Source organism: Podarcis erhardii (assembly GCF_964252035.2).
Source record: "Podarcis erhardii genome assembly, chromosome: 7".
In the NCBI taxonomy this organism is placed as follows: domain Eukaryota; kingdom Metazoa; phylum Chordata; class Lepidosauria; order Squamata; family Lacertidae; genus Podarcis; species Podarcis erhardii.
The window spans coordinates 25,720,928-25,744,436 of NC_138511.1; the positions used below are offsets into that span (position 1 = coordinate 25,720,928).

The 23,509-nt window shown below is 46.6% G+C and overlaps 1 protein-coding gene across 1 annotated transcript; it reads left to right on the forward strand.

Annotated features, from left to right (window-relative positions):
* Positions 1-425: 425 nt before the first annotated feature.
* On the forward strand, positions 426-20,187 carry LACTBL1 (lactamase beta like 1). Its single transcript, XM_081871048.1, has 8 exons — positions 426-544; positions 926-1,003; positions 10,234-10,375; positions 12,814-12,923; positions 13,781-13,938; positions 14,760-15,007; positions 15,653-15,758; positions 17,636-20,187. Exons 2-8 carry the CDS (start codon positions 983-985, stop codon positions 18,609-18,611), a joined length of 1,761 nt encoding a protein of 586 aa, XP_081727174.1. The 5' UTR covers positions 426-544; positions 926-982; the 3' UTR covers positions 18,612-20,187.
* Positions 20,188-23,509: the final 3,322 nt, after the last annotated feature.

Below are 23,509 nucleotides of genomic sequence, written 5' to 3' on the forward strand. Positions count from 1 at the left end.
AAATTAGATTAGAACAACTGCAAGTGTCAATGCAACAAAAATTTTGTTTCCCAGTGAATCTCAAGGTTGTGGGTTCGAGCCCCACGTTGGGCAAAAGATTCCTGTGTTGCAGGGGGTTGGACTAGATGACCCTCGTGGTCCCTTCCAACTCTATGATTCTATGTTGCAACACATACAGCCTTTGCAGTGAAGGCTGCCCGGCTGTCCCAAGGCCCAGCACCCTTCCACCTCCTTCCCTTCCTGCCCTGATTAACGCATTTCCCTTCTGAAATCTGGAGTGGTCAGCTGCCTGCACAGCTCAGCCAGCAAATGTTTGTGCCAGGGCTTAAAGCACTCCTCCCCGTCTGCCCCGTGAAACCCCAGGCTCCATTTGGGCTTGCTCCGGACCAGATGTTCCACAGCCTGCACATTGCCTTGGCGAGGGGAGTAATCTGTGCCCGACGGGATTACCGTTCTGTCCGGTCTTAACATCTGCAGCAGGACGCCAGCCCCCAAACTCCCAGGCAGCACCGCTTGGACACACAAAGCAGAAGCAGAGAGCCTGGTAAGAACTTTTTTTTATGGCATCTCTGCAAAATGGGAGTTGGTGGCCCTTGTGAGGCTCCTTTTTGGGGAGGTAAGGGTGGTTTTGCTTGTTGGATTATTCCAGGCCATTCTCAAATTAAGAAGTCTACCGGAACGGAATTGGGGAGCTGGGCAGTGCCCCTGTTGCCCCAAGTGCCTGGCCAGCACCAGAGCACCCATTTAAGTTTTCTTGGGCTTTTAGAGACATGAAAGGCCAGAGGAAGACATCCTACCTGCAAATATAGGAGGAGGAAAAGGTGCTGAAGATTTATCGGAGGCCATGGGAACTTTCAGAGCATCTGCTTCCCAGGTCTCCCAGTCAACTACAGCCCTATTCTAACTGATCCTACCTCTCTTGCAGGGGCCATCTCCCTGGATTTTTAGAGATATCGCTATGAAGGAAAAACTGTAGCGAGCTATGGAAGGCCTGCAGCTTCGGGTAAGCCTCAATAAGAAGGAGGGGAGGGGAGAGGGAGTCTGCAGCTGCCCTCTGGGTGCAGCAACCTGGGCTCTCCGATAAGAAGGCCAGGTCTGCCATCCTCCTTGTTATTTCTCATTTGCATAGGTTAATTTATGTATCTGCAAGTTAACTGCTGCCTGGGGGCGAGTCTGAACAACTGAGGGGGGAAATGATGGAGGAAAACAAAACAACCCCAATAGTCAGGAGGGGAACACAGCCAAGGTGGTTTTTAAAACAAATCGTCGCAAGTGCAGTTTTGCAAATTTGGCACTTTGGGGAAGGGCTGTAGCTCAGCGGTAGTACTCCTGCTTCCCTAACAGCAGCCCTGTTCAGTCCCCAGCATCTCCAGATTGGGCAGGCAGTGTCCCTGCTTTGAAACCCTGGAGAGATGCTGCCAGTCCAAGTTGACAATAGTGAGCTAGATGGACCAGTGATCTGCATTTTAGGCAGCTTCATGTGTTCCATAGATATCATTGGTCGTCTCCTTCTGGGCATGATAAACAGCACAAGCATTTAACTCTTTATTGCATCATGCCATAGGATGTGTAGTGCAATGTAGGACAGAAAGCAGAATGAGGGTTTCTTTTCTTTTCTTTTTTAATATAAAAAACTTATATATTAATATTTTATTAAGAAAAAATCATTTATAAAAAAGAGTGAAAAGAAGAAGAAAGAAAAAGTGAGAATGGAAAAAAGAAACGATACTGTTACATTACCATACATTAATATACAAATATGTATATTCTTATTATCCTAATCCACATATACTTTTCAATAACCTAATATATTCTGTATAAACGCATGTCATTGTATTTATCCAAAGACAGTCTGTGCCTATAAGCTGTTCGTTCATATGTTGCCAATGTTGTCATGTTGCCATGCCATTGATTGAGCAGAATCGTACCTCTATTCTTCCAGTTCTTTAGTATCAGTCTCTTGGCTACCGTTAGGGCATGCAGAATCCATTTTCACTGCCCTGTTGTCAATTTCCATACAATGGGTATATAGCTCAAGAGCATATTGACCTCTGAAAAATCTTACTTTTTCCCATAGTGTTTTGTTAATATAGTTCAGCACTGTCTCCCAAAACTTAGTAAGTGTGGGACACAGAATGAGGGTTTAGGCTGCCATTGCATACCCACCTAGAGTAGTTCCCACTGAATGCAATAAGAGTACCTTGAGAATAGGATCCTGCAAGAAGAATTACCGATGAAAGAGGAATGGCAGACAAAATTAATGACTATGCAGAATTAGACAAGATGACAGGAAGGATTTGAAACCTGTGGAATCAGAGATTCTCAGAGGACTGTGTGAATTATCTGAAAAGCAACTGTAATCAACAGATTATGCTAGTAGAATTGCAAGAAGTTTTGTAAGGAGGACTATGTGAAATATTGCAGAGAAAAGTATGAAGAGAACTATTAGTGAAAGACTATTAAAAGTAATAGTGAAATTAATGAAATGCAGATTAAGTGATAAAGATTGAAAAATCTTCAGATATGGTTGATGGAAGTCCAAAACACTGAATAAGATGAGTAAATACGTTGTATGGGGTTTTTTTTTTGGAAATTTCATGTAAAAATTAATAAAAATATATTTTTTAAAAGAGAGAACAGGATCCTGCTGTTAGCTGGGGCTTCCTCCTTAACCAGATGGAGAGCCAGATGCAAAAGAGGATGGGATCCTGCACCTTTAGGAACTGTGTAGAGAGGGGGCTGCCAGTTCGTCTGTTTTGGTGTTATGCATTTTTGTGTTTTTTATATTGCAAACCACCCTGTGATCCTTGGATGAAGGGCAGTTTGGAAATTTAATAAATAAAATAAAGCTGGCACGGATGAGAAACTCATAGACTGGCCCATGCCTACGCCCATACTAAATAACATGATTAAAAAAAAAAAAATCAGTGAAGAAGCCTACAGTCTTGCTTTCACCCTGCCTATTATTGGGAATGGTGACGCAGAAGGTCAGCTGCCCATCAATAGGTGGAATCACCTCCTGAGATACTTCATCTATTGTGAGGCAGTGTGGTACAATGGTTAGAGTGGTTAGGATCTGGGAGAGACTGGGGTTCAAATCACCACGCAGCCATGAAGCTCACTGGGTGACCTTGACAAGGTCACTTCCTCTCAGCCTGACCTACCTCACTGGGTAGGGGATTAAACGGGGGAGGGGGAAGAACCAAGCACACCCTGAAGAAAAGGTGGAATGTTAATGCAATAAATAGATAAATCAGAGCCAGTGACAGACAAAGAGTTTTGCACACACAGCCTGCTGAGTTCTACAAGGGGCAACACTGAGACTTAAGGAGGCCCTGCTAACAGGCAGGGCCAATCCCTGGATTGGTTGCAAATAAGGAGACAGGCAGGTGGGGATTAATGGAGTAGCCTCTGCTGGTCTTCTGGCATTTGGTATTTGTGTTACGGAAATATACGGCGGAGGGGATGTGGGGATGAGCACACCGGCTCCCAGCGCGTGTTGCTGCTCTGATCTCCTTCCATCAGTTGTGAAGTGGGGTGCTTGCTCTTCTGGCAGAGGCTCCCCCTCCCACTGTGTTTTAGAACCCCAGGCTCAGCCCAAGACATTTGACTGCCTGTGGTGCAAAGGACAAGCGTGAAGGGCTGTATCTCATGTGCTTCCCATGCCAAAGGTCCCAGGTTCCATCCCCAACACACTCAGGTAGGACTGAGAAAGATTCTAGCTTGAAACCCCAAAGAGCTGCCAATAGTCACTGTACAAAATGCAAAACTTAGATGGACCTGGCTCAGTATAAAGCAGCTTCTTGTGTTCCTGTGATGCTGCCAAGATTTCACATGCAGAATCTGACCACATGGGCCGTTGGATCTTACGTCAACACTGGCAATAGGACAGCATCCTCCATTGTATTCCAAGGCATCAGGCTATTGTGTGCAGAGCAGGACTTGGGAAGTGTGGTGGGAAGACTGTTGCTACCACCATATCCTCCAACATTTATCCAGTGAAAATAGAGATTCCCTATTCATTCATTCATTCATTCATTCATTCATACCCAGCCCCATCTGACTGTGTTGCCCCAGCCACTCTAGGTGGTTTGCAACATGTATATAAAAACATAATAAAACATTAAACATTTAGAAACCTTCCCTATGCAGAGCTGCCTTCAGATGGCTGTGGGATCGGATAACTTCATGCCCTCCAACATTTCTCTGGTGAAAATAGGGACATCCTACCATACCCTCCAACATTTCTCCGGTGGAAATAGGGTCGTCGTAAGGGAAAGAGGGACGTTTCAGGATCAAATCAGAAACTGGGACAGCTCTTGTAAATCCAGGACTGTCCCTGGAAAATAGAGACACTTGGAAGGTCTGCAAGCCAGGTTCTGCCACCTAAGGCAGCTCCCTCACTCTGCCTCATGGTAGGGCCAGCCCTGTAGAACTCAGATATTTTCACTTGTGCACCTAAATGGATGTTTTCATTGTTTCCACTGCTGCTTGCAAACTGTGCAGGAAGAGGAAGATTGAAGTTGTCTGATGGACCACTGGCCTAGATGTGCAGAATGACCTAGTACTGACTGGCTCTTTGCAAAAAAATATATGCTGGACTATGCAGGCCTCATTCTGACCTTCATGTTCTTCAGCAGACTGAGCATCTCTTGGTCAGTACAGATAGGCTCTGCCTTAAGAGATCCTGACTGTGCCTCTTGCTTTGTAATTTAAAGCGTGTTGATGGGCAGCGAGGATTCAAACGGAAGGAGAAAACAGACCACACAGGAGTGTAATCAGCCCCACGGGATCTTGTTATAGGAGAGAAGGATGGGGCTGCCCATTGGCTGGTGTAATCCCCCTCCCCAGCAGATGCTAAGAGGAGATTGAAGGGGTTTTTTTATAAATAGCTGAGGTCAGCCCCCCCCCCCCCCGCATTTTGCCTACATGGCTGAGAAGCATTAGAGAGAATTAATATGCAATCTCTCTGTGAGAGGGAAGCGCAAACTCCCCCTCCCCATTCTCATAGGATTAATCCCTGCTCCTCGATGAAAGTGGTGGCGTTCTGGGAAGCCAGAATGGCTGAAAGGGAACCAACAGGGGAATCCAAACTCCAGGCCGGCAGCAGGAGGACATGATGGAGAGGCAGGCCTCATGCTGCCACTACAGAAGGTCGCCGGTTCGAATCCCCGCGATGGAACAAGCTCCCGTTGCTCCGTCCCAGCTCCTGCCAACCTAGCAGTTCAAAAGAACACCAGTGCAAGTAGATAAATAGTTACCACTGTGGGGAGAAGGGTAAATGGCATTTCCATGCACTCTGACTTCTGTCACGGTGTCCTGTTGCACCAGAAGTGGTTTAGTCCTGCTGGACACATGACCCGGAAAGCTGTCTGCGGACAAATGCCGGCTCCCTCGGCCCCAAAGCGAGATGAGTGCCACAACCCCATAGTTACCGTTGTCTGGAATTAACTGTCCAATTACTTTTTTTTTACCTTTACAGGCCCATCACTCACACCAGACTGAGTGAAAGGCGGGCAGAGAGCCAGGCAAATCACTGCACCAGCCATGATAGCACTGGGCCTCCGCTCCTCCCATGCATGGAATCCCCCAGTTTTGAGCTTCCTCCGGGCTCCTGCTGGCAGCAATCCTGCACTAATGGAGTAATACTGGCCTCACTTCTCAGGCAGAAGCTGGCAGAGACTGACAGTGCAAGGTGCAGACAGACACACCTGCCCCAATCCATAGCCCAGCACAAATGTTTTCATTATTATTATTGTAGCTTAGGGGGATCAAAGGGGACAGCTCCATGGTAGAACATCTGCTTTGCATGCAGAAGGTCCCAAGTTCAATCCCCAGCAGCATCCCCAGGCTTGGAAATGGCTCCCTTCCCGAAACCCCAAAGAGCTGTAGGCAATGCTGATCTAGATGGACCAATGATTTCCTATGTTCTCAAAGAAGACCCAGTAGGGCGGCAACCAGTGGAGCACCAGCCTTGGTATGGATGTCTCCATGGCTATGGAACTGCAGCCAGAAGGACTAGCAATGTGCTCTCCTTTCATGATGCCCCATATAAACAGCCTTGGTCATCGAATCGTAGTATTGTAGAGCGAGAAGGGACCGCAAAGGTCATCCAGTCCAACCCCCTGCAATGCAGGAATCCTTTGCTCAGTGTGGGACTCGAACCCACAACCCAGAGATTAAGAGTCTCGTGCTCAACCGACTGAGCTATCCCAGCTTCCGTAGTTGCCCTTGCTCTTACATATTCAAGATACTGTATATTGATGAAAATATTGGGGGGGGGGATGCATGCCATTAAAGAAAACAGCTCTCAGAAATGTTTGTGGTAGGATTAATGTAAGGGATGTCACCAACTAAATTGGACTCAGAGCAGACCCATTAAAATCGATGAACCAAATTTAGCCATGTCTGTTCAATTTGGTGGGACTAATCGGACTAGCGTTGGATATAATCCTGTGTTTCTGACTAATGCCCGTGAAGCCTTTTAAAATGCAATGAAGCAACTGCAAATTGAGGCAAAAATGTGGAAAAACTGGATTTAAGATTGGAAAAATGGGAGAAATCGACACTGACTGGTGGGATGTCCAGCATCAAATGCGGAGCTAAGCAGACATAATCCTAACCTCCCCTCTATCCATTTAGCAAATGTGTGGAGGCAAATGTCTCTGTGGCTGCGGGGTTAATTGAGAATGGGGACAGGTTTGGCAGAGTGCAAAGCAGAGCAAGCCCAAAGGAATCCTAAAAGGGACATAATGGCAGAAACATTTTCCACCCTGCTGCCATGTTCTGAGACCAAAAAAAAAAAAAAAAGAGTCATTTATGGGGGAGAATCAGTGGATGTCAGAGGAAATAAACACTCCATTCTCACCCTCTAATTCATCCTTAACAAATCCCCATGTTTGTGTTACAGCAGCAAAGTCTTGGTTTGGAAACCCTATATTTTTCCAAGATAGCATGTTGTTTCACCTTGAGTTGCACAACTATGCTATTCACAACAACCCTTTTTTAAAAATAAAAATAAAGCAACTCTAAGTATTGCCCCATTCCCCTGAGTTTGCTCAGATTGCACCCTGGCTGGTTTTAAAATTGATATCGCTGGTTGTTTCAGTGGCTCTGTTGGTTTCCTTTAACATGCCGGAGTGAAATTACACTGCGGTGAACTCACAAGAGTGAATCTGTTAGGGGTTGGGCTTGTTTTTGCTTTCCCGTTTGCAGGAGATTTGAGGGAACTCCCTGTTTTGCATTTACATAGCACAGTGGTGGGGCATCTCCCTTGCCTACAGAAGGTCCCAAATCCAAACCCCTTGAGGGCTGGGAGAAACCCTTGCCTGAAAACCTTGGAAAGCTTCTGCCAGTCAGTGTAGACGGCACTGAGCTAGCTGGACCAATGGTTTGACTTGGTATATTGCACTTTCTAATGTTCCTGTATGAGAAGGTCTGGAGCCCAGACACTGTTGTGGGATACACAGGGTGAGATGCTGCTGTGCAAAGAGACAGGGAGTGTGTGTGTGTGTGTGTGTGTGTGTGTGTGTGTGTGTGTGTGTACTGGAATGAGGCAGATTGACAGGAGAATCCCGTTCTTTGGGGTCAGTATCTGCCAGGCTGCTGGGATCCCAGAGCACACAAACAGAGCACACAGCAGCTTACGCCCCCTCCTCCAGGGGGTTTAGCCAAGGAAATCTCTGGCTTTCACCCTGTTGGCAGGGCCATGGAGTCCCTGAGGACAGTGGTGAGAGGGGGAGGCCTGCAGCTGGTGCGGTGTGTGTGTGTGTGGGGGGGGGAATGCCAAAAGGGGACTGGAGCAAACCCACAACAGCCAGAATCAGCAACGGTGTCCACAGCGCACGGTGGAAAGTTGTCCTCTAATGGGTTGCGGCTCCATCGCGGATGACAGCTTGCCCATTATGGCATTGCCCAGAAGACCTCGAGACTGCAGAAGGAGGGAGTGCCTTCTCTTGGGCTTGCAGTAGCCCCAGTTCCTGCTGGTAAGGCTGGGCAAGGGCTGGGGAGGCTGGCACCCAGGGCTGGGCAAAGCGGTCGCTTTCAGTTTCTCTCTGCTTCTTGCTATTTCTCCAAACTTAAGTTTAGTTCTCCACATTTCCACATCAATTTTCAATTTTTCTAAAATGTCCCTATTGGAAATTTGCAGTATATAAGTGAGAATTCTATACACATGTAAGCAATTTTGCCCCAAATACCTTTTTCCCCCTTCTTTTTTTGCAAAGCCATTTTCCTGAATGCTATTTAGCAAGTAAGGTGCATTGTACCCCAACAGATACATTTTCATGCTCATTACTTAGCTGGAGAACTGCATGGCAAAATTCAGAGAAATGTGGATGTCAAAGTATGGCTACATATTTTTTCCATAACATTTGAATTAGGTAGGTACCCAGGTTGTCCCCATTTAGTCAGAGTTGAGAAGGCTACTGTGCAAGTTTCCATCGCAAGGGATACTTTTTATTATTACAAAGGTTTCTTTGGGATTTGCAGTGTGTGTGTGTGTGTGTGTGTGTGTGTGTGTGTGTATCATGGGAGGGAGGGAGGGAGGGAGGGAGGAAGGAAGGGAGGAAGGAAGGGAGAAATCCAACAGAAAAGTATTGGCACCTACCCTAAACTAAAATTTCCAAGTTCCTTGAGGGAATCCTATGCCACTTAAAATTCTATAGAGCTGGTATAAATTTGTATCCTAGATATACCTTCTCTTTTTCACTTTCCCCCATGCTTGTTAACTGCTATTTAGTTGGGGGAGGGATGTGATGATGTTGAAGTGGTCCACCGTAGGGCTTGCAGCAATTCTCTTATGGGTCTCAACCCAATAGATGAAGAAAATGGTCAAGATCTAAGGGTGCCTGTTATGTTCTCTGAAGCTGTGATGTTTTGGAAAGGAGGGTGCTGCTTGAAACAATTTTGGACCAGGATATCTACAAGACCACCTCCCCTAACACTGACTATGTTGATGTTTGAGATCTTCTGAAGAGACCCTGCTGGTTGTTCTGCAACCTCTGGGTTGTCCCTTGAAGACAATCAGTGAGGCAGACAGGAATGACATTTAAATGCCTCTTTAAAACTTAGTTTCCCCAAAGCTTCCTCAATTCTGACTCCTGCACCTCTGCTTTCTACACTGCTTGATTTTAATTTTGATATGCATACATTTGCTTTGTTTTTATCTTACTTTCTTTAACTAGGAAATGTTACTGAAAGCTATTGCTTTTTACAAAACTGTTCTTGTATCAAAGGCTTGGATTTTTTTTTTATTTTGTTAGCTTGCCCACATTTCCTCTCATCCTGCTGCTTCCCCCTGGGGAGCAAGCAGCAATTGGTGTTTTCTCTGGATTGCTGTTTGCTCCAATTTGGCACTAAAGAATGGGTTTTCCCTTGGAAAGGAAGGGAGCAAGTGGGAAACCACTCAGACCCGTGCTTTCTACACATGGGACGAGTGGAGGTGTGGATGAGCCCTTAATTTAAAGAATAGATGAGAACATAAGAAGAGCCCTGCTGGATCACGCCCAAGGCCCATCTAGTCTAGCATCCAGTTCTTGCAGTGACCAACCAGATGCCTCCATGGGAACCCCATAAACAGGACCTGAGTGCATCCACCTGGGATTCCCAGAAACCATTATTCAGAAGCATCACTGCCTCCGACATAGGAGGTCGAACAGAATCAGAGGAGTGTAGGAAACAGTAGACCATTTCACCATTGGCGAAAAAGGTATCCTTTCATAAGGCCAGTGTTGGCTGATGCCCATTGAGATTGGTAAGGTTAAAAGCAGGGAGGCCAACAGTAGGTTAAAAGCAGGGAGGCCAACAGTAGGGGGTGCTAGAGCCAAGGACTGGCAGAGTAAATGAATTCTAGTTTTGTCCCCCTCCTTGTATAGACAAAGAAGGGACCCTGCCCAAGCAAGCAATTTTTAGACGGAACATATGTCAAATGTTGTCCTTACAGGGCACACACATACACACACACTTCCCAAGAACATAGAAAGCTGTCTTATACTGAGTCAGGTCATTGGTCCATATAGGCCAGTATTGTCTACACTGGCTGCCAGTGGCTCTCCAGCATCTCAGGCCAGGGCCAGGAAATGTGGCAGGCACCTTCTGCTCTGTCGCTGAGCTATGACCCTTTTCCCCGTGTCCTTCTTAAAATGTAATTCTCCGTGCTGCGTGTAGCGCTCCGTGGTTTCAGCTGTGAGTCTAAAACCTTGCTAAACATCTCCTGAACATTGCTCCCAGCAGGCCTCTGGCGGCCACAGCCTCTTCCGGCTCTCTGCTATGGAAGTGAAGTTGATCCATGTGGCTCTCCTCATCTTCTTCCTTCTCTCGGTTGCCATGACCAGCTGCTTCCTCTGGCAGTATAGCCTTCCCAAAGTGGAGCCCAGTAAGTATGGAACCAGGTGCTCATCTGAAGGAGCCCATTCTAGCCAAAGAGTTTCACGGCACTTCTCACCAGAAGAGTGTGTAGGGGGCCAGAGTAGCAGGGGAGAACCATTTACAGGTTTTCTTTATAGCACACACACACACCATGTTCACACTTCTACCAGGCAACTAGGGGTTTTAAAAGGAATTTAGTCTTTGCAAATTCTCATATCAGCTGACCTGATCTGCAGACTCTCCAAGTGTCCCTGTTTTCCAGGGACAGTCCCACATTTATGGAAGCCATCCCAGTTTCTAATTCGATCTCAGGATGCCCTGCTTTTCGTATTTTCGTTGGAGAAATTTTTGAGGGCATGGTGGGATATCCGTATTCAAGAAATGTTGGGGGGGGGGTCTGGAGTGATGCTGCATCCTGAGCCAAGGAGATAAGTAACTATGCAACTTTTAGAAGACATCCGGAAGCAGCCCAGTGTAGGGAAGTATTTTAATGCTGAATGTTTTATTATGTTTTTTTATGTATGCCGGAAGCCCAGTGGCGTAGCGTGGGGGGTGCAGGGGGGGCAGCCGCACCGGGCGCAACATCTGGGGGTTAGGGTTAGGGGGCGCAAATCCACGGGTTAGGGGGTGCAAATTACTTGCCTTGCCCCGGGTGCTGACAACCCACGCTACGCCACTGCGGAAGCCACCCAGAGTGGCTGGGGCAACTCCGCAAGGTGGATGCGGTTTAAATAATAAAGTTGTTGTTGAGTAGGCTGTCCTTATTTTCGTCAGAGAAATGTTGGAGGGTGTGGATCTGCACTTCCTGGACTAGTGTGCCGATCAGATTCCACGCTTCTCTAGTTTCCTGATGCAATCCTTGGCTCAAAATGCACACAATATACAGTCATACCTTGGGTTACAGATGCTTCAGGTTGCGATTTTTAGGGTTACGGACCCGCCGAAACCCAAAAGTGCAGGAATGGGTTACTTCCGGGTTTTGGCTGTCGTGCATGTGCAGAAGCGCCGAATCGCAACCCACACATGCACATGCACAGATGCGCCGCTGCGGGTTGCAATCATGCATCCCACATGGATCATGTTCGCAACCCGAGCGTCCACTGTATATTTTTTATGATAAAATGAGAAAAAAGTGCCTAGAGAGAAACTATTTTTTTAACACATATTTTTATGCAAAACCCATTTGACCACTTTTGATCTGCGGAACTGCCAGAGGCAGTTGGTAAACTGAAAGTGGAAGGAATGCTTTTTCAATCAGGTTCTGCTGCTGCTCCCATCTGTGTGTGTGTGTGTGTGTGTGTGTGTGTGTGTGTGTGTGTGCGCATTTCCTTGGCCACTGTGAGAACTGGATGTTGAATTAGATGAGTCTTTGGCCTGATCTAGCATCTGGGCTTTTTTCATACACTTATAGAAATGCACTGCAAATGTTTTCTTGTTGCTTTATTTGAACTGCTCCGCTGCTGATTAACCATTGAGGAAAATGTTTATTATGTCTCTGCCTATTGTCTCAAACCTTTCCATGAAACACTATCTTAGCCATAACACCAATGCCACAGATTCTGTTAATTGGGGAAGTGATCTTTCCCCAATACAATAAAGCAGACAGCCTTGCCGCTGTCAGTAGATTAGTAATTCTACATCTGCTTTCTCAACGTGCCCCTTTCCATTCCGGTTTTATTAGCTGCTGGTAAAAAAGGTTTTCAGAACGCAGCTGGTGTTCTGAGCTCAATGGAGAGGCTGAGGGAAGAGAGACAAAAGCTGGGTGGAGGGGAGAGTGTCCATGTTTGGCTTTTAAGCTGCCTTCCCTGGCTTTGCAGCACCCCTAACAATTCAGCATCATTACGCTTGCAAATAAGCAGGTTTTTATTTTTATTCTATTATTATACACAGGCAGCTTAAGCTCCCAACAACCTCTCACTCAGTAACAGCCAAGACAGAAGAGAGTGATGGCAATTTAAAAGGGTGGGGGAATCATAGAGTTTGAAGGGATTCCCCCAAAGGTCATCTAGTCAAACCCCCTTCAATGCAGGAATAATCGCCGAAGATCCAAAAGCTAGGGCCTATATGCATCAGCTTCCAGGTTTTCCATGGGTGTGTTTGTTTTCCCCTTCAAAGCTCCATTGGCCAGTTTGATAGGAAGACGGTAGAAAGGAGGATGGCCAATCCAGATTTTATCAATTTGGAACATTTGTTCCTTTATTACTGCATTTATGTCACACCTTTCAAGGTGTCTCCATTTAATCCTGTGAGGTCAGTCAGGCTGAGAGACAGTGCCTGGCTCAAGGTCACCCAGTGAGCCTCATGGCTGAGTGGAAATCTGAACCCTGGTCTCCCAGGTCCTAGTTTGATACTCTAACCGCTACACCACACTGCTTCTCAAATTCCTCAAGCACCCCTGCCTGAACCATGGCATTCCCACCACTCTGTCACTGTTTCTCTTCATAGCCCCATCAGTGATGGAGGTCAGGCCAGAAGCGGTACAGATGTGTCCCCGTTACCCAGACCCCGTGCCTTTGGACCACCCAATCCCAATATTGAAGGATGCCCTCGAAAAGGTACGTTGTGGTGAGACTTATGGAGGGTGGAAGGAAGCTTAGCTTTTTTTTCATTTCAGCAAGTCTATCCAGGCATGTAATTTTTATCATGCAACTTTGTGATTTTATGAAGTGTAATGGTTTTAAGAGAGCTGCTTTTATTTGTATTTGCTGCGTTAACTTCCTCTTATTTTTATTGGCCTTTCTTAATGGATTTTCCTTTTTTAAGGTTGCCCTTTGTAAACTGCTTAGGGGGGATCTTTCATCGAGTTAAGGGGTATACACATTGGGTTAAAGAAAGAAAGTTCAGAGCGAGTGGAGGAAGCCCTGCCATCCTCTGAGCTGGCTTTGTGATATCAACCAGTATCACAACTCCATCGCTGGCCATTCAGAGTTTGAGTAGGAAGCCTCGCTTTCAATTTAGCATTGCGGTTTTGTCTGATTGGCTACATTTTGGGGTTGTTCAGAGTGTAAGCTGGAAGTTCTGACCCCGGGCTTAGCTCTCTGGCATCATCACCCAAACAGAACAGGCTGACGTTATCACAATCTTTGTGTGATCTCTTATCATGCAGAGAGTTGTGCAGAGAGAATGGCACCCAGCAGAAAGCAGAAGCAATAAAGGAACAGCAGTGGAAAAGGAACAGTTCAGGTTTTCTCAGGGAGTGTTTCTCATGGAGGTGAAAATTCATTGCAGCTTTAGTGATTATCTAGCATTTATAGACGGGTAATCCAAAGATATCCCACCATAAGAAGCAAAGAAATATATGAGAGAGAGAGAGAGAGAGAGAGAGAGAGAGAGAGAGAGAGAGAGAGAGAGAGAGACTATATGATGAAGGCCTTTGATTCTCCATCCTTCACCCTTCTCAAATCTCCTGCAGGTAGACACACTTCTCCGTCACAAAATCCGGAGCCCTGGCCTGCCAGCTCTGTCAGCCATTGTCATCTACAACGACACAGTACTATGGACAGGAAACTTTGGGAAACGCAATGGCTCCGACCCTTTCTCTGGCATCCCCAACGAATACACCATTTACAGGTGAGCCTGCTGCTCACTCCAGCTGGACAGGTGAGGCGAACGGCCTGAGTCTCTTGCCTCAATGGCCTGCACATTTCTGTGTGCAGTGTCTTCTCTGAGAAAGACCCCTGCCTGCAACCTAAGAAACCCACTACCGGTCCGTGTAGTCATTTCTGAACTACACCTATGCTCCTGTCTACGTTCTTGGACTATGTGCTTCAATGACACTTGTGAAGAAGAGGTTCCATTTCCAGCAAATGCCGTCCATGGGGAGGAGGTGTGAGGGAAATCCTTTGTTGTGGAATGTTTCCAAGAAAAGGAAGCTTTCCATGGGAAGTTCTTTGGTAGCCAACACAGCCAAGGGTAGCCTACATATCTATTATTGGGCTACAATTCTCATCATACCTGACTATTGCCTGTGTTTTAGCATGTGCTTTGCATGCAGAAGGTCTCAGATTCAATTCCTATCATCTCCAAGTAGGCATTGGAAAGATTCCCTGTCTGAAACCCTGAAGAGCCTCTGCCAGTTGGTATAGACCAATGTTTCCCAAACTTGGATATCCAGCTGTTTTTGGACTACATTTCCCATCATCCCAGACCACTGGTCTTGCTAGCCAGGAATGATGGGAGTTGTAGTCCAAAAACAGCTGGAGACCCAAGTTTCGGAAACACTGGTACAGGCAATGTTGAACTAAGTGGACCAAAGATCTGACTTGGTATAAGCTAGCTTCCTATATTCTGGCCTGAGTCTGATTAGATCTGAAATCCAGTCATGTCTGGAGGGTGTCCTGTTGGCTTCCCCTGCTCCAGCTGATTATGTATGGCTTGTTTGTGCCTGGTAGGATTGCAAGCATCTCCAAGATCTTCCCCACCATCATGTTGTACAAGCTGTGGGAGGAAGGGAAGGTGACATCACTTGACGACCCTTTAGAACGTTATGCCCAGAGCTTCACCATTAAGAACCCCCTAGGGCGGCTCAAAGAGTCGGAGCAGAGATACTCAGCGGATGGACTGATCTTCCTGGAGAAGGGATCGCTGCCCCTCAAGCCGTCTCCAGTGACTTTGCGCAGAATGGCCAGCCAGCTCTCAGGTGAGGGATTGCATGTGTGGAGAGAACCTGTTAAACGTTGTTTAATCAGCAATCCCAGCATGGCACTGAAGCCTTTGAGATGGAACCACACCATGACCTCATTAGACGCCTATAAGCTTGTCTTTCTCCAGAAGTCTCCTTGGGAGAAGGATCTTACTTTTGTGAAGACTTGATTCCTGAGGAGTTCTTGTCTGCAGCCAGATACTTCTCTGGATGGAATGTGTTTTCTGTCAGTCTCATAAAAGGCCCCATCTCTCCCATGTGCTCAGGACTTGTTCAGCATCACTTTCAGCAGCCAATCTCTCTTGTGGTGCAGATGCCCAACCCCAAATAGTCTCATGCAAGGATCCTGGCTCCTCATCCTCAAACTGAGCCTGATCCAAAGCTTGATGCTATTCCAGGGCTTCCGAGTCATCCTCTGATGAGGAATCCTCAGACTGAGACATGAGAGCTGTTGGACTAAAACTCCCATCACCCCTCCCTATAGTTTGTATCTACTGCCTCTGGTTTTCCAAGCCTGAAGTCCACTCCCCCTTGCTCTAAACCACCTAGATCTGGCAAGTGGGAGCCTATCGCACACCTCTTTCCCAACTGACATCAGTAGATAGTATGAGTGACTTCTCTTTCATGTCTCTGGTACTGCAGGTTTGCCCCGACGGCTGCGCTCAACCACTTTGTTGTGGAAAGGGACAACCCAAGAAGCATTGGCACTGTTGAAAGATGATGTCCTGGTGGCTGACCCAGGAACCAGGTGAGAATGCCCTAGCACTTTGCACCATGTTTGGCCAAACTGAACCAAATTGGGCTGATTTGTGCCCTGTCTGGAACTGGTTGAAGCAGATACAAACCACTACAGAGCCGAATGGGTTGTTACAATTGGTGCTGATTTGTAGCTCAAGCCAGATAGACTGTTTCCAAACTGTTGCAGTTACTAATTGCAACACCATATAAGGAGAACACAGGGGGAAGGGAAGAAGGGGAGCTACAGGAAAGCTGAAATGATTGTACCCTACCCCGCACTCTCCAATCACATTTCCGGCTAGGGTATGCAGTCCTCCAAGCCTATTTATCTGGTCCCTGAGGGTCTCCACGTTCCATGCCCCCTGCTTGGGTCACACCCCTCTCCAGCCCTCCTTGAGTGCATTTGACTGACTGGAATGTGTCCTTGAACTGTGACAACATTTCTTGATCACCTGGATGGAGGAAGGAGAGATGTGTGTAGGTGTAGAAATTGCTGACCTTTGTTTGGTTGCAATATAGCCTACTGTATAAAGGTAAGTGTCACATTGATTGCCCTACTCACTTTTGCCTCTGGCCCAGCTCACCAGTGGCCTGAGGATCCCGGATGGTTGCATACAAAGGAATGCAACCGTTTTAAGGCTTCAAACAGTGAGACAACGATCTTACTTTACCTGGATTCGTACAGGTGTAAAACAAAAACTGGTTTCTCACTGCGACAGCTTTCTAGTTTACTAGTCCGGTTGAAGGGCTGAAATGGATTAGCCCACAACCAAGGTTTTGTGTATTGCTGGATAGGCTCAAGGAGCTGATCCATGATAAACACCTCAGTTCTGGCTTTGACACCAAACAGTGATGTACGTGCTTCAGCTGTGAGAAATTGTCAAAGCAGCTTAGCTGATCCCTTTCCTCTCCTGTCCTCTCCTAAGATATTTTTTGTAATTTTTTAATCTCACAAAGGATCTGGCTGCAATTCAGACCCCTTCAGCAGTATCCATTCGGTAGGCAGTTATGAGAGTGTGGGGAGGATGGAATGAAAAGCATTTCCCTACCATGTTGTCCTTCTGATCTACATCCTTTGGGGAAGTGGTGTAGCTTAGTAGAACTCCCATTTTTCACACAGAAGGTTCTATCCATATTGATCTCCAAGTAGACTCCTGGTCTGAAATCCTGGAGAGCTGCTGCCAGTCAGTGTAGGCATACAGAGTGAGATGAACCAAGGGTCTGACAGCTTCCTATGTGATTGTGCATACCATTGTATTGATATTCTTTTGAGTGAGATTTTTGGAAGCATACAGAGATCGTGGAATGTTGCTCGTTTTGGCAACTTTTCATTCATCCTCAAATTCCAATTCATTCAATGATAGAATTGTAGAGTTGGAAAGGATCTGAGGATCATCTAGTCCAACCCCCTGCAATGCAGGAATCTCAACACAAACTTCATTATGTGCAAAACACAAAAATCATATAATTTATAGCATAAAATGAGTAAACATGCGTAGAGTTATATGCAGTGATAGTCCTACTCAGAAAAGACCTGTAGAAATTAAATGGCATGACTGACCCAAATGGAAACAGAATCTTTGCAACAGGCAGATCCCATTATTTCTTTTGTCCCTGCCAGCCAATATGTAAGCCAAATACGACTTAGAAAGGTCTTCCTGGGTCTTTTAGTAAGACAGCACCAAATAATACATTTCGCCCATCTCTGTAAAATTTGCATTAATAGAATAAGAAGATGCATTAGCACCATGGTAAGTTCCAGTTGACATTCTTCATCCATGTCTCTGTGATGCAGGTGGGATGACTGCATCAAATATTTCAGGTCAAACTCAGTGGGCACCCTGGAAAAAAGTTTGATCCTTTCTACCTCTCTTTCTCTCTTCTCAGATGTCATTATAGCAACTTGGCTTTCTCGTTAATGGCCCACGTCCTAGCTGAACATGCTGCAGAAGGCGAGTACCAGCGCTGGGTTTCTGAGAACATCCTTGACCGCTTGGGGATGGAGGACACAGGCTTTGACATCACGCCTCCCATCCGTTCTCAGATGGCCGTGGGTTTCTACAGCAGCGGGCAGACTGCACCCCTCTATGACCTGGGCTGGTACAGACCTTCTGGGCAGATGTACTCCACAGCTGCTGACCTGGCCAAACTGGCCATGGTCTTTTTGGGCACGTACCACCGGCGTCTCCTGGAACCTGACACCGTGAAGACCATGCTGACGCCCCTCTTCAAGTGCTCCAGCGAATACTTTGCCAACAAGACCGGCACGCCCTGGGAGATCAACGAGCAACTGGGCTATGACATCATCAGGAAGGACGGTGACCTGGACGGCTATTCGGCCACTTTCTCTCTGGTCCCCAAGCTCCGCCTGAGTTTCATTGTGCTGATGGCTGGTCCCCGCCCTCGAGGAGACGTCGTAGCTCAGACCTACGAGTACCTGATCCCCGCCATGGAGTCCGCCTTCCGCGAGGCAGAGAAGAGCCTCAACCCGCCTCCGAGCCCTACTCCTTACGTTGGCTACTACACCTATTCCAACCTGACTTTCTATGAGATTAAGGTGGGGAGCGGTGGAGTGCTGGTCATGCAGCAGTTTGGGCCGCACATCGAGGAGCTGATCCCAGAGAATTATCGGACCATCAAGCTGCATCACCTTGAGGACCGTGTCTTCCAGGTGGTGTTTGATAAGGAATTCCCATGCACCCTGCACTTAGGGTCCGCCTCCGTGTCCCTGGAGACCCAGGATGGGCAGCTCTTCAATTTCTACCCTTTTGATCGCAAGGGCTTGTCCCCTGGCTTTGATGCTCCGGGTCTGAACACGTACAATGTCGTGCGCATCCAGCGCAAGCCAGTGTTCTACAGTTAACTGCTAGCAGAAGGGGTGAGGGAGATATTTTCTACTCTGAGCTCCCTGTATCAACTTCCCCCAAGTCTGCCATCCAACAACCAGGTTGCAGAAAAGAACGAGCAAGGTGGCAAGGAACCGAGAACATCCACCTCCGCCAATGGCTTAGCTTTCCTCTTCCCTCCTCTTCCCTCTCCGATACCCAACACAAACTCCATGGCTGTCCACTTGGACATGCCCCAGTCACCTTATAGGTCACCGAGACAGGAAACGTTTGGGAGGCAGTTCCCCGCCCCCTGCAAAAGCAACACAGCTTCTGGGATCACGTTCTTGGGACACCTTCAAGTTCTCACCATGCCTAGGTTCTGATCTAGGAGCAATCTCAAATGTTGGAGGAAAAGAGGGAGAAAGAGAGGAGGGAAATGCCTGGGCCCTTCAAAAAGACCAGGCGTAGGGAAATCCTGTTCAGCCTGGGGCCTGCATTCCCTTCGTGAACTCCTTCCTCGGGTCATGTGCCTGGGTGGGCGGGGCCAGAAGCAAAAGCAGGTGGCTCAATGAATGTGAGTGTTACATTTGTGCAATAGACTAGCTGATAGACCACATTCACATACCCCTTTCCATCCTCCATCCAGGCAAGCAAGAGCCATTTGAGTTCAAGGACACAGGACAGCCAGGCAAAAACACTAAAGGAATGCAAGGAAGCATTGGTGTGGGTGTGGCCTGGGAAGATGGGGGTGTGGCTGGGAGGGTCAGTGGAGCCATACAGAGAAACCTGGGAGTTTGCACGAAGCTCTTGGACCTGAGGTTGCCTACCCCTAATTGAAGCCCAGCCAGCCAGCAAGTACATTGAGCCCATTGGCATCTCCATGGACTAGGGAAGTTTTGTGTGGATATAATAATAATAACAGCACAGGGTCAGCTGAGAGATGGAACAGAAGGTCATGGAATTGCTTCATAACTTTGTATAAAACCTTGTAAATGGAACACAGTAGAACCACCATCATCCCGGACAGTCTCTGGATGCACGATCTACCCCTAGTGTGTGGTGTTTCTGTAGATGAATGGTTGTGTGCTTTTTTTATATTCGGTGTGAGTCTTGTTCAGATGTATTCACACCAGGGCGGTATGAAGAGATGGGTATTCATGGGATGGGAGAAATTGGGTGTGATTTCACACCTTCCAAAATGGTGTGTTAACTGAAACACAGTCGTCCTTCGAAATCTGCGCTTCTTCAGATTTTGTGATACCAAATAATGTGTGCAAAAAAATGCATCTGTTAGGGGCAAGCAGGCCCCCAAAATGCATATATTCATGAAAATAGAATATAGAAATAATTGCATCAGGTAATGTTTTGTACAGAAAGGGAGAAATTTGCACTGAAATGCAGGTGGATTTACATGAGGACTTTAAAAAAACACAAAAACAGCAAACTGATTTGGAAGTCCGACAGGAAAAATGGAGAGAAACCAAAATCAACAGATTCATTCACCCCGGCTTACAAATGCATGTTTCAGTTTGAAGAAGGATGTTTGCAGGCAGAGTGAGGGAATGGGGCTGTTCGTGGCTTTGGTCCCGTAAATGTATTGCGCAGGAATATAAAACCTCTTGTATAATATACCCTTCCAATAAAACACTTTGGTCTGAATGGATTGCTAGGTGTTGGGTCGACAATCTTTTTGCACTCATTTTAAAAAAACAGAATTCTTATCTCATGGCTGGCTGATGGCAATAGCGTGCGAGTGCTCTATCTTCTAAGACATCTATAGCCCTGCCAGGTTGCTCAAGGAAACAAGGGTCAAGGGTAGTGACATTTCTGGATTGCATAATTCATGGTTTCAAAATGCAAATCTCAGCAATTCACTGCACTCAAATGCAAAGCGAGCCCATGGCACCCAAGAATTCAGGCCTGATAGAAGCCAGAGGAGAATTCAAGCTGGCTTCTGTGCTTTACTTGCTGTTACTCCACCAGTGAAGGTGGAACAAAGGGATATTCTTTCCCTGCTGTCTTCCTCTCTCCACCCTCCTCCATCTAGGGGCTAACACACTGCTATGGCTGCCATCCAGGCCCCAGAGGCTATGGGAAATGCAGTTTCCCCAGTGCTACTGGCATCTGCTTGCTGTTCCAGGAACCCGGTTCTCAGTCAGAATGCACTGAAAGTTGTGATGCAGTTTGGTTTCAAGGAAATGTGATTAAAAAAATGCATGTTTTATGGAAATTATGGGTTGCATACAATGCTATAACCCTATTAAGCACCAGTGTCAGATTTACGTACAGACTGAGCAGGTTGCAGTCAAGGTCCTCATAATCTAGGAGGACCTCAGCATCTTGCAAATAAAATAAAATAAAAATAAACACGGGCAGATTTTACCATCTAAGCCCAGTTGGTTAGTAACACACGTCTATGACTGTATAACAGTTACACAAGTGCGTACTTCCTGTTTAAGTAAGAAAGTTATCAGCTTTCAACATAATAACTACCCAAGGACTGCACAGACAGAGCCTTTGGATACAATTTGTATTGTCGGGAGGATAACTACTGCTGAGTCATTGTTGACTCTGCAATTCAATGGACAGTGTTTTCAGGCAATTTCCACAGGGGCGTATTGGCTAGTGCCTGTGGGTCATTTGAGAAAGAAACAAAATTAACTTGAAGGCTTTTATAACTCTCTGCCCTACTGAGTTAGTCATGTTAGCTGCATGAATTTTGACTGTTTCACTTCATCCAGTGATTGCCATTGTTTAGATTTGGCTGCTTTGAGGGTATCCTCCAGTTTGACTAGACAATCAACCAATAGTCTGAGTAGAGATGTCAGATAATTCTGTTGAAAATGGGGAACGAAGCAAAAATCGCTTCAGTTCGTGTGTTTGTTACCACGAATGGAAATCAGTCAAGTGAATAGGATTGGTATTTGTTCAGATTTTTGTGGGTTTTTTAAGTCTGCAAATGATGCTTAATTCATTATTTCCCCCTCCCATTGTTTTGACAGTTCCTTTACATTGAATGGAGTGTAAGTTATATGTCACATGAGAAACTTAAGCTAAACAGCAGCCTGTGAGCCAAATCACATAGTACAGTGGTACCTCTGGTTAAGAACTTAATTCGTTCTGGAGTTCCGTTCTTAACCTGAAACTGTGCTTAACCTGAGGTACCGCTTTAGCTAATGGGGCCTCCCGCTGCCGCCGCACAATTTCTGTTCTCATCCTGAAGCAAAGTTCTTAACCCGAGGTACTATTTCTGGGTTAGCAGAGTCTGTAACCTGAAGCGTATGTAACCTGAAGTGTCTATAACCCAAGGTACCACTGTATTTGGCAGAATCTGGACTGCAGCAGAACAGAAACAGCACAGAATATGACAAATACAGGTTACAATGGAAACAGCTGCCTTCTTACATCTCCAGGTCTGATTCAATATAAGACAGCTTCCTATGTTTATTAGGAGATCCATAGCTTAGTGAGAGAGCATCTGCTTTGCATGGAAAAAGGTCCCCAGTCCAATCCTGGACATCTCAAATAGGGCTGCCTAGAACCCTGGATTCTCGCTGCCGATCTGTGTAGGCAATACTGAGAAAGCAGCTTCTTGGGTTTTGTGGCTGGAGCGAAGCATTGCTTCTGTCTGCTGCTTCCTTCACTGCAGGGAGTGGGGGTAGAGCTTTGCCTTGGCTGACCCAGCAGGCTCCCAGCTTGCTCCCTGCATGCACTGCCTCGAAAAAGGAGCAAGGCTACGGATCATTTGGCTCAAGCTGCTGCAGTGACCTGAATCTCAGCATTTCATCTCTTTTGGATCTAGCAAATGAAAATCGTAGTTGGAGGCCAAATCCTGCGGTCTGGGCATGTCAGCTGCGGAGCTTTGGGGGAGATTATGTGCTGAGTGATAATATGATGGGAATGCAATTTCCAATTGCAGGATTTAGAAAAAGAGAGAGAGAGAGAGGGTGGGAGGTGGGGGCGCCCTGGTTATGAATTTGCACCCAGCAAGGATTACATACTGATCTGTGCAATAACGCCTGCAAAAGAAAAAAAGAAAAGCTTTGCGATAGAATCACCCCAAAAATGCTAAAAACCAGTAATTTCAATCAAATCAGCGCACGGTAAGAGACACATCTTTTAAAACTGGCCTCCGTTAGACAAGACTTTGGAGACATTTCTAGAAAAAAGAAAATTGTTACAGTTAGTGTTAGTCTTTTAACCAGTGCTTTTCTTCAGGGGGGGGGGGAATATCTGAGTACCTCTGAGTATCCCTCTGAGTACCCCCAGGGAATATCTCCGAGTACCCCCAGGGGAAAAAGCACTGATTAGAAGAAGCCATTAGTTAAAGCCATGGTTTTCCTAGTAGTGATGTATGGAAGTGAGAGCTGGACCATAAAGAAGGCTGATCGCCGAAGAATTGATGCTTTTGAATTATGGTGCTGGAGGAGACTCTTGAGAGTCCCATGGACTGCAAGAAGATCAAACCTATCCATTCTTAAGGAGATCAGCCCTGAGTGCTCACTGGAAGGACAGATCGTGAAGCTGAGGCTCCAATACTTTGGCCACCTCATGAGAAGAGGAGACTCCCTGGAAAAGACCCTGATGTTGGGAAAGATTGAGGGCACAAGGAGAAGGGGACGACAGAGGACGAGATGGTTGGATGGTGTTCTCGAAGCTACAAACATGAGTCTGACCAAACTGTGGGAGGCAGTGGAAGAGAGGAGTGCCTGGCATGCTCTGGTCCGTGGGGTCACGAAGAGTCGGACACGTCTAAACGACTAAACAACAACAACAACAACAGAAGAAGAAGAAGAAGAAGCATGCTGAAATCAGCAGCGGAGGAAGAACATAACCATCATGAATAGTAGTCATTGAGAGCCCTTTCCATGAATTCATCTAATCGTCTTTTAAAGCCATTCAGGTTGGCAGCCATCACTGCCTCCTACTGGAG

Coding starts and splice junctions, on each gene's coding strand:
- LACTBL1 (XM_081871048.1), top strand. CDS start 983: ATGGAAGGCCTGCAGCTTCGG. Junction 13,939..14,759: donor AACGAATACACCATTTACAG/GTGAGCCTGCTG, acceptor TGTGCCTGGTAG/GATTGCAAGCATCTCCAAGA. Junction 15,759..17,635: donor GTGGCTGACCCAGGAACCAG/GTGAGAATGCCC, acceptor CTCTCTTCTCAG/ATGTCATTATAGCAACTTGG.